The sequence below is a fragment of the Nannospalax galili genome, unplaced genomic scaffold (genome assembly GCF_000622305.1).
Source record: "Nannospalax galili isolate Female #2095 unplaced genomic scaffold, S.galili_v1.0 scaffold542, whole genome shotgun sequence".
Classification (NCBI taxonomy): domain Eukaryota; kingdom Metazoa; phylum Chordata; class Mammalia; order Rodentia; family Spalacidae; genus Nannospalax; species Nannospalax galili.
The window spans coordinates 444,915-456,243 of record NW_008349083.1 but is presented as its reverse complement, the minus strand read 5'-3'; the positions used below and the strand labels follow the sequence as shown (position 1 = coordinate 456,243).

Sequence of the window (11,329 nt, the reverse complement as noted above, 5' to 3'; positions counted from 1 at the left end):
TTCCGATCTATGATGATGATGATGGTAATGATGATGATGACGATATGACAGGGTCTCCCTAGTTCCAGCCTGCCTGGAACTCACTATGGAGACCAGGCTAGCTTTTAACTCAGAGACCTGCCTGCCTCTGCCTGCCGGGTGCTGGGATTAAAGGCGTGTACCGCCACTCCTGGCTCCCCTGGCTCCCCTGGCATTTTTGAACAGCAAATGTCACCCAATGATTTTGAAACACTCAAGTATGTGGAGTAGCTCATGAGCATGGAATGCAAGGCCCTGAGAGTCTGCCTCTCTAAATCTCTTTGGTCTTGTCTTCCACTACAATCCCTGTTGTTCTGTCAGCTACACCCACACTGACCTTTCAACACAGAGTGTGGCATTCTGCCTCCCACCACAGGGCCTTTGTACATGCCGTTCTCAGTACTTGTAACTTGTCCCTCTCACATTCACCTAGTTAACTCTTACCAATCCTTCTCTTAGCTGTTACTTTTTCAAAGCAAAGGCTTTCCTAGGACCAACCAAGAAACATTTCTCCACTTAATTTTTATAACACAACATACCTGTCTCTAAGGGAAAGTTATAATTATTTGTTCATTTTACATTAATGATATTTAGTATGGCTTTTCTTTCACCAGGCTTTATACTTCCCAAGGATAGATTCGTGTGTGTGTGTGTGTGTGTGTGTGTGTGTATATGTGCTTGTTCATATGTATGTACATTTACATGTTTTGTACATGTGTGTGTGTGCATTTGCATGCATGTATAGGTCAGAGGACACCCTTAGGTGTGGTTCTTCAGGAGCCATTCATCTTGAGTTCTTTTTGTTTGGTTTGGTTTTTTTTGAGACAGGGTCTCCCTGTAGCCCCAGCTGGCCTGGAACTCACTATATAGACCAGGCTGGCCTCGAACTCACAGAGATCTGCCTGCCTCTGCCTCCCGAGTGCTGGGATTAACGGCATACACCACCTTGTTTTGAAACAGGGTCTCTCAGTGGCCTAGAGGTCAACAGGTAGGCTAGGCTTTTTGGAATTACAAGCAAACACTACCATACCTGACTTTTCACTTGGATTCCAGGGGCTAAACTCAGGTCCTCGTGCTTGTGAGGCAAGCACTTTACCAATGGAACCATCTCCTTAGCCCAAGGTTTGTCTTTAATTTGGTCTCTAATACGTAGCATACACATAGCTTTTTGATCACGGGTCAATAGTGATTTGCTTAACCGGTTTCTCTGTTTATTGAATGCACCCATGCCTGATAAACCTATCTCACAACTCCTCCAATATGGTTTGGAGTCCTAAGACTGCATTCCTAATCCTGAGACTTTGCGAGACAAATCATTAGAGAGAAATTCATAAAATAAGATTTCATGGAATTAATCACCATCGCTAACTTCCAGTTGCACAGCACTTACATGCTCGGATTTAATGCTTCTGTGATAAACCGGCCTGCCAAGGAGTAGTAATCAAGCCCAGCATACAACTGGTTGAAAAATCTTGGGTGATCTGTAAATGGAAAACAAAATATTCACCTATGCAGTGGTGGAGTAACAACGGATCTTTCAGACAAGGAAAGCAGCCATGTAAGCATCAAGACAGATGTAATGTAATTCCATTTATAGGATATTCAGAATGGGCAAAGAAACCTACAGGACAGAGGTAAGGATTCTGATATGTTGGGAAGGCCTTGTCAACTGGGCAGGGATGGAAGAAGACTTTGGGTGCTGGAAATGGTCCTCAGGTTCATGTGGCAAGCACTTTATCAGCAGGAGCTGTCTTCCCAGCCCTCAAGCTCTTTTGCATAACTGTCTCCAAGGCAATGTTTCTCATTAAAACTGGAGCACTCAAGACCTTTGCTTTAACCTCTGCTCTCTCCAGCAGTCCACACCCACGCGGTGCCCTGGAGAAACAGATCTTAGCATCGTTTTTCCAAGTGCCACAGCCTGCTGGTGTCTTCAGAGAGTATCGATGTTCATGCGCACTGCTCTCAACTTCAAATATGTTTCACAAGCAATGGGGTCCACCTCTAGAGACAGTGAGAAAATGGCCTTTTCAGTCCTTGGGCTGCAGAGCATGAGTGGCTTGAAGCAGATGGGGTGAGATGTGATTCATCCCCTGGCTCAGCTCAGACACTTCCAGATTCAACCTACTTCAAACGTGAGCTCCTTTAAGACTCCATCATGGAGTTAGAACTTCCTGCTTTTTTTTTATTCTTTCCTCTTTCCTCAATATAAAAGGACTCTAAAGGTCTTGGGCTTTCCACAGTGTGAATATTCACACCAAACACCAGGCTAACTGGCTTGACATTCTCAGTCATAAGAAACCCAGCATGACAAAGAACACAAAGGCAGGGGGCTCGTTCTAATTTAGGACATGTGAGGACCATGTTGGTTAGTGTTGTCTCAGTATATTACAGAATTTAATGGGTTTCTTTTTCTTTCTCTTTAAACCATGGGTTCAGTTAAAAAAAATCTAAGTAAATGTCTTTTCAGTTGAAACATGGAAAATTCTCTCTGATCTGGCAAAGACATGCAGACATTGCTACAAGTAATTTTAATAGGATTTTTTAAAGTTCTGTGTTAATTTATGATTGATTTCCATGGTAACATTATGGAAAATACCCAGTAAACTGAAAGAAAATTCTATTGCATTAAATGTCATTCTACACTTCTGACAGGCACTATAATAACGAGATAGGTATCTCTGCTTGTGAAATGCTGAGTTTTTGATACACGTACCAGACTTTCCCAAGGGAATCTAATCCAATTATTTTTAGCCAGGATTTTATGGTGTTTTTTCCACTAAGTTTAGCTCAGTGTCACAATTCACAAAGCATAATGCTTGTATAGATTAAGTGCCAGATTATCTTCACACCACAAGAGGACGTGTGTATTCTAGAAAGTTAGTGTGCCCCCTTTGAAACTTCTTCTCTGGGTGTATGTCCTATGGTGACAATCTGGCTAGTGACACACTATTACTGTGCTTAGTGAAAAGCCATAGTAGCGATGTCGTTCCTGAGAAAGTCACACCAAAACTTAACATGGATGTGTTTTTCTTGTTGACTTTAAAATTTTTTTGAGACAAGGTCTCATGTAGCCCAGGCTGGCCTAGAACTCACTCTGTAGCTGAAGATGACCTTGAATTTGTGACCCTATGGCCTCCACCTCCTAAATACTGAGATTACAGGTGTGCACTACCACATCTGCTTTGTGTGGTGCTAGAGACTGAGCCAGGGCTTCGTGCACGCTAGACAAGCACTCGACCAACTGAGCCACATCCCCAACCCTCCTATTTCTCTTACATCTGCCTGAAGGCTTTTACTTTTGATCTTGTCAGAGTTGATAAAATAATTAGGTAATTAGCAGTTGCCAAGAGTTAATCAGTGTCTTCTCAATAAATCTACTTCTGTTTACGCATTAAAGACATCTTTTTGAACTTCTTTCCAAATTTAAGCAATAATAAGTATGAATGGTAATAGATTGCCCCAGTTACAAATGGAGGATGAGAATTTCCCAGAAAGAGACTAATGTCTAACAGACTCCCCACCAATGTATCTTTGGCATTGACCTCAAATCTGTATTGGGATTAAAGGATGAATACAGAAATCAACATCAGAACCACAATTTGTTAGACCCAAGTTTTTTGTTCCACAGACATTTAGCATCTTCAGTTTTATTAAGAGGTGGTTATCTTAACTGGCTCAGCAATTAAGAGTACTGACTGCTCTTGCAGAAGACCCTGGTTTGAGTCCCAGCACTCACATGGTGGCTAACAACCATCTGTAACTCCAGTTCCAGGGGAATCCAACACCCTCTTCTGACCTCTGTGGGCACTAACACAAGTGCACTTATGTACATGCAGACAATACACTCATACACATAAAACAAAAATAATTAAGAATATTTTTAAGAAGTGAATATCAGAGATAGGTCAAGGACATGAACCCCACAATTCTTACTGGTTTTGACGCTGAAGCGAATGACCTCCTGGCAGAGTTTCAGCAGCTTGTCCTGTGGCTCACCCCTGTCCCTCATCTCCAAGTCAAGGAGCTGCCTCAGCTGTTCAGGGGGCTGCCACTCACACACCTGGGGATTGAGCAGCAGCACACCATTAGGAGAGCTCCCAGCAGCGCCCAGGTTGGGGGTGTTTGACGAGCCAGGGCTCTGTCCAAAGTTAGCTCCTAAGGACTAGGAGAGCTAGGGGTCAAACCTGCTATGGCTTCAGGCCAGCAGGAAGGAAGCTAGGAGAGCAGAGTGGATCCCTCTGGGACTAGAGAGGTCCATTTAGATCTCCTAGGAAAAACAGCACCAGACCAGTGCCACAAGGTAAGAGCTAAGAGCAGAGTGAGTCAGGCAGGGGTTAGGGGGCAGTAACAGGGCACTCTGGGGTAAGTGGCAGAGGCTGGAAAGGAAGGCAGCCTGTAGGAAGGAAAAGCAACGGACCACAGAGGAGACAGAGCACATGTGAGAAGTTATGGAACCTTAATACAACTAGAACATAGATTTCCAGGAAGAGAAAAGCAATAAGCAAAGCAAGGCACTGATATACCTTCCTCAGAGCTCTCCTTCTGTTCCCTTCCCCCACAGGATCTGCCAGCCCTGTTGCTAGAGCAGCCCTCTCTCCTGCTCTCTCTCCCTCTCCCTCTCCCTCTCCTTCTCCCTCTCCCTCTCTCCCTCTCCCCCTCTCCCTCTGCTTCTCCCTCTCTCCCTCTCCCTCTCCCTCTCCTTCTCCCTCTCGCTCTCTCTCTCTCCCCCTCTCCCTCTGCTTCTCCCTCTCTCCCTCTCCCTCTCCCTCTCCTTCTCCCTCTCGCTCTCTCTCTCTCCCCCTCTCCCTCTGCTTCTCCCTCTCTCCCTCTCCCTCTCCCTCTCTCTCCCTCCCCTTCTCCCCCTCTCCCTCTGTCCCTCCCCTTCTCCCCCTCTCCCTCTGTCCCTCTCCTTCTCCCTCTCTCCCTCTCACCCTCAAGCCATAGCCACTCCTTCTCACTCTCCATTTCCATCAAGGTCAAAGTGGAACTTCTTTCAAGGACACAAAACCATTCTACTTTGTTGGCTTCTCTGTCTGCGTGTCTGCTCCCATCTCATCTAGCATCCCACATCCTGGCTGACTCACCCCCTTGTTCCTTGGACATACCAGACATCCCATCACTGGGTGTCCGCATAGCTATGCCCTCTACTTGGGATGTGTCTCCCTCACCCACTTATCTTCATAGTGAAGTCCCTACTTTTTGCAAAGATTTGCTCAAATATTTCCATTTCTCAATGACAGCAACCCTTGAGTCTCTTGCTTAAATTTCCACCTATCCAAGATGCAATCACTATTAATACCCCCAACGCCCTCCTGTCTTCTATCTATAGCAAGTATCACCAAGCTATTTATTCATCTTCTATGTCCTATATAATCTCTATAAGAGCCGAGCTTGGTCATTTAAGGACCCTGAATGCCTGACACAGAACTTGCTGCTTTATAGCTGCTTGGTAAAGATGCATCAGGACACAGGTTTTCTGACTGTAATGGGTTGCAGAAGGGATTGTTGAGGAGAAGGAGGGGAAGATGAGGCTCAAGTATAATCTAAGGTATTCAATGACTATGTGTTGACTAAATGGGGAGATAAAGCTAGCTCAAGGTGGGCTTTATGGAGCACATTGAAATGTTCAGGATGGGCAGGAAAGGGCTATAGCTACATTTTAGATAATATCTTTGGTTGCTGTGTCAGGAGCCCAAGGAAAAATAAAACGGGAAGGAAAAGCAATCGCTCACAGAGCAGATAGTGGCAGTCTGTATGAGGGAAGACTGTGTAAACATAAGGCTTATACTTTCCAGATGGATTTAAAATGCAGAATCAACAGAGCTTAGAAATAAATTAAATGTTGAACTTGAGAAAAAGGGGTGTGCTAAGGATGAACCTGGGGTGTCTATCTAGGTCACAGGATATCATGGTGGTAGTGGGTTCCAGAAGGACCTGATAGGGACAATGAGACATGAGTATGCCTAGCCTAAGTCATCTTTAGAACAGCTGACATGAATGTACCCATCAATCTGAGGCTCTTATGAAGGATCAGGGACAGCGTACTAGGCCTCCTGTGATGACTGATGTATCAGGGGACAGATGTCACAGCTCTTTAGCAGAGAGAGGACAGGAGCCCTGGGAAATGTCCACACTTAAGGAATGGCATGGCAGGGACAGCCCATGTTAGGGAGGGTGACAACAGGAGAAGGGAGACCGCTAGGATGGTTTAGTGGGACCCAAGACAAGAACAGAGTTTTCTAGGGAGAAGATTCCACTGCCAAATGATGGTGAGAAGACAAGTTAGATAAAGACCAAGAAGCTCTCCTGGGAGTCATCACCAGGGAGGTGTTCTTGGCAAGAGCAATGTGACTTGAGGGGTGGGGGTGGAGGCCAGATTGTGCTGGAGTGAGGAGGTAGGAGGTGAAGAACAGAGGGAGGGACTGCAGACATCTTTAAAAAGCTTGGCTGTGGAGGGGAGGCAAGGCAAGAGACCGGGGAACAGCCAGGGGGGTGAGAAGCCAGGGAGGTGGGAAGTACAGGAGGAAATAGCAAGTTGTGTGAAAAGTGTGAAATTCAGCTCCCATCATGCATCCCTGGCAGACAGAGGTGAGTCAGAAGTGCCGGAGACCACCTACGGGGAACGACCACGGGCACACAAATGAGTCTCAAGTGAACTTTGATGAGGGAAAACTGCAAGTCTCAAAGGCTCCTTACGAAATGAATCAATGTACAAGGCTTCCTGAAGCAGGAGCTAGAGAGACAGAAAGAAGCGCAGTGGATTACAGGGGCTAGAGGGGCCGGGGGAGGGGCCAGGAGGGGCAAAGGAGAGTGTGGGGGTGTGGAACTGGTCTGTACCTTTGTTTTCTCCTTCTGCCTTTGTGTGTATATGTGGACACATATGTGCGGAGGTCAGAGGACAAGCTCAAGTTTCACTCCTCCGCTGTCCACATTACTGGTAGAGAACAAGGTCTCTCTATGGCCTGGAACTTGCTAATCAGGCTAGCCTGGCTGGCAGTAAGCTCCAGGGATCTTCCTGTCTCTGTCTCCCTTGAGCTGGGATTACAAGCATGAACCACCATGTCATTTCCTTTAATATGGAGTCTAGGGGTCAAACTCAGGCTCCCCTTTACTGACTTAGCTGTCCTAGCTACCACCCCACACCTCTCCCTACCACTCTGCTGCCTTTTAGAGACAGAGACTCACGTAGCCCAGGCTGGCCTTGAACTTGCTACATAGCTGAGGATGACCCCTCCACCTTCCAAGTGCTTAACTTATAATTGTTCTATATCTTTTTTGCTACCAGGCTTCTCAAATTGGCTAGAACTGTGCAGCCAAAGGAGTATCTTTTACTGAATATGTAACGTTACAATGCAGATTTTTCTAAGTGGCTGAAAACAAACTAGAAGTGACTATTGCCCAGTGCAGACCACCACTGCAGACCACCTTTGAAGGGTATCTTGTCGGGTCTCAGGAAAGGTAGACTAAGTTAGTTGTAGACAAATTTCACCTGCTGTCTCAACCCCACTCAGCTTTCACCCCAACTTTGCATGCATAGAAAGCTCACATACCCCCTATATTGTGGTCATCCTGGGGTTCCAACTAAGGATTGCACCTGTCCCTTAATTAGGGTCCTACATCCCCTTCTTGGCTAATCTCCCTTAGACATTCTGTGTCAGCCCTTCTTCCCAAGGGGACAAAGAGACCTACTGTTGTTCTGAGAGCATCTTTCACTAACACAATATTATTCCTGCTTCCTTTGCCATCATTAGACACCAGAGCCTCCACCCAACTTCTCTCTGCCCTCCACAATCATATTTAACCTTTGTACTCTTCCTCAAAGTTCCTGTACTTCTGTGAACGTCCAAAACGCCTGCTCCATCTCACAGCACTTACCACCCTCACTGGGACCGCCTTGTTCTTGTTACAAATGAAAATTTACCCTTCCACTTGGGTTCTAAATTCAGTTCAAAACCAGGTCTTTATCTTGTGCTTCTTTATTTCCTCGAGGGCTCAATTTAATGCCTCTAAAGTAGCTAGCATTCAGTTAATATTTAATTACTGAATGAAGGCCAATTAGAAATAAAAACTTAGCCAGGCATGGTAGCTAACACCTATAATCCCAGCACTCAAGGGGCTAAAGTAAGAGGATCAGTTGGAGGTCAGCCTGGGTTACATAGACCTTGTCTCAGAAAACAAATCCAACAGTCCAGCATGGATAGGGGAGGGGCACATGAGGCCCACCTCTAGTCCAGCTGGTACTGGCAGCTGATGGATGATCTCCAGGGAGGCAGTCTTTGGGTGGTTGCCCATGATCCAATGGATGACTGGCACTCCAACCAGCAGCGGTAACTGGACATGAAGCTGGGAGGAGGACACAGTGGAGGAGGTGTGGGAAGAGTTGGACGGTGTAGTGGGGGAGGAAAATGATCAAAATGCATTGTACATGTGTATGAAAACCCAAAGGACAAATGAATGTCAAAACATACAAGAATGAAAAGGAAATAATAAAAAATAAGCTTCGCCAGTGGAGAAGCAAGCACCTAAGCAAAGAGGATGCAAACTATTTCATAAAGAAATAAGGAAGAGATGAATATGTGATTATAAATATGTCCTCTGGATGGATAAGAACTACCACCATCAATTTTGCCTTGAACTTGTTCAAGAGATAGTGACATGCTCAGAGATCATGACAACCTACTTTGCTAGTTTTCTTATTAGTGGCCAACATTTCAGAATAAATACCATCACCTTCAAATTCTGTTACAAATGGCATTTACTTCCAGCTCACATAATTAGGGAAAAAATTCTCCCCTGCGTGTTCATTTGTGGTAATCCAATTCCAATAGGAAAAGTGATTGCAGTGATCAAAGACAATTTAGCAGGTTTTAGAGGCGTCTCGGGTGTGTGAAGGACAGGTTAAGAATGCAGATGCTGAAGCCCTTCTGCCTGGATTTTAGCCTTGGCTCTGACACTTGCTCGTATGTGACCTGGTCAAGATATGTGACCTCCACACACCTCACTTTCTCCCTCCTTTCTAAAACACTAACAGTTAACATACTTGCTTCTCTAAGACTTTTCTAAGGATTATTTGAGTATATGCATGTGTGTATGTGAATGCCTGTGAGTCTGTGTTCCTGTGCGTGCATATATATGTGCAGGTGCACATGTGTGCCTGTGCATGTGAAAGCCAGAGGACAGCCTCAGCTGTCATTCCTAAGGAGGTCCCATCCACTTTGTTTTCTCGAGACAGGATCTTTCATTGGCCTAGAGCTCACCTGAGGAAGCCAGGGTGGCTGGACAGGGAGTCCCACGGATCTGTCTACTTCCATCTCCTTGGGCTGATGTTATAAGTTCACACCATCGCACTGAGCTTTTGTATGTGGGAACTGGGGATGAAACTCGGGTCTTGATGCTTATGGCTCATTTCCTTTATAGAATAAGCTGTCTCCGCTAAAGCGGATACATGAAGGAACATTGCTTCTTGGTCTTTTCCCTTATCTTTCTCAGCTACTTCTCTCATACAAGCCAGGCCACCTGCCCAGGGACGGTGCCTCCCACAGCAAGCTAGGCCCTCCTACACCAATCGGCAGTTAAGAAAATATCCCACAGAAAACCCGATGGAGGAAATTCTTCAAATGAGGTTCCCGCTACTGGGTGTGTCATGTTGGCAATTAAAACTATTATATCCTCAGTCCCATGTGTAAAGATTAAATGTACAGTATACATGGCCTGGGCCTTCGAGCAGAGCCCAGTATGGAGTATGTTTACAGTAGATGCTGCCTGAAGGGAATCTAAGCTTCACTTAAGCCTCATTCTGAGCCTATATTTCCATCCTAGACCTAGTAATCAGTATCAGCCAGGAGTCAGATTTAATACCCCAAGAATTTTAGTCTGACCTCAGGCAAGCTTCTAAGGACTTTTAGATAAATTTGAAAAGTATTGCAGCTTTTTCCCCATTCTTCTTGATTTTCACTAGTGACATAAAGTACATGAGAAAACGGGAACACGTTTTCCTGTGGCGGAGTCCTTATAATCAAATTATTACGCAGGGCAGGGAAGGGGCTTCCTCCCTGTGCTTCATGGCCTTCTCCTCCAGTTAAGCCCTGGGGTCAATCTCCCAGTAAGTGAGAACCAACAGGAAAGAGCCAGTCCTTCAGGAAAGTAGGTGCCACATGGTGGCCAGCGAGGGAGGTGGCCCCAACTATGGCATCAGACATCCCCAGGAGGCAATGCTCTGGAGGAGTCAAACCTTGGACGTCAAGGGCTCTTAGATTGAGCCACATAGATGTGGGAAATTGTTATCCTTCCCATTCTTGGGGATTTTTAATCTCTCTCTCTCTCTCTCCCTCTCTCCCCCACCCCCATGATGAATGCCAGCATGGCATGCTTATACCATATATGACAAAGCCCATGTGTGAAGATCAGGGAGGACAACTTCGGGTCTCTATCCTCACTTTTCACGTTGCTTGACATGGGCTCTGTTTGTTATTTACCTCTGTGTATACTGAGCTAGCTGGCCTTTGGGTTTCCAGGGACTCTCCTGTCCTGCTCATCTTGCTATAGGAGCAATGGGATTCCAGGTGTGTGTGTTACTGTGCACAATTTTACATGGGTTCTGGGGTTCCAAACTCGGGTCTTCATGCTTTCATGGCAAAGACTCCACCCACTGAGCCGCTGCCCCAACCCCCACTAGTATTATGGGTTTTCTTTTTACCTTTTCATTGACGTCTGTGGCTTTCAAAACTACTTCTTCCATTATTAGCCTACAGGTTTCTTCAACAAATTTTTCTCCCGCTTTCACGTCTGTTTGGGGGCCATTCAGTACAACCCCATCCACAAGAACAGGGCTCTTCTTACTTGGGGTCATCTCCTGCCGATCAGGGGCTCCTGGAAGCACACAGAGTGTTTGAGAGACTCTAATGAGTTCACACAACAGAATACAGGCAAAGAAATAAAACCAGTCACTCTACAAATGGCATTTGTTTATAACTTCCCTACATATCCATATTATTTGTTAAGCACATTTCACCCCACATCTGTCCACCTTTCCTTTCTTGTCCCCAACTTCCTGTTAACCCCCTTTGTCCCTTGGCATATTTTCTTTTTACATATGAAGGGACCATTTAGAATACTGATGTTCACAGTTGTTTATGGTGCCCCACAGCATGAGAGACTTAAGAAAATTTCACAAAGCTCTTGATTTGTAAAGTAAGAAAAGCCATCTTACGGCATGTGTTCCTCTGTGTTGGGCTGTGTTAGCTCCTGGAGTGGAGGGCCACTGGTTCAGTGTCACATCAGGACTGGCTGGGAAGGTTGTCACTGTGCACAT

The 11,329-nt window shown here is 45.6% G+C and overlaps 1 protein-coding gene across 3 annotated transcripts in view; it reads right to left on the bottom strand.

Annotated features, from left to right (window-relative positions):
* Gadl1 (glutamate decarboxylase like 1) overlaps positions 1-10,874 on the bottom strand; it is a 172,767-nt gene extending 161,893 nt beyond the window's left edge. Inside the window, exons 1-3 of one of the 3 annotated variants that reach the window (XM_008846468.3) lie at positions 10,715-10,874; positions 3,952-4,078; positions 1,409-1,499 (exon numbers count right to left, since the gene is read on the bottom strand). In XM_008846468.3, the coding sequence (XP_008844690.1) occupies positions 1,409-1,499; positions 3,952-4,078; positions 10,715-10,867 (371 nt within the window). In that variant the 5' untranslated portion in view covers positions 10,868-10,874. Of the gene's footprint in view, positions 1-1,408; positions 1,500-3,951; positions 4,079-4,541; positions 4,633-4,949; positions 5,065-10,714 lie in introns of those variants that run through there. The other 2 variants (XM_029570086.1, XM_029570087.1) reach the window with 2 other exon arrangements.
* Between the last annotated feature and the right edge of the window lie 455 nt (positions 10,875-11,329).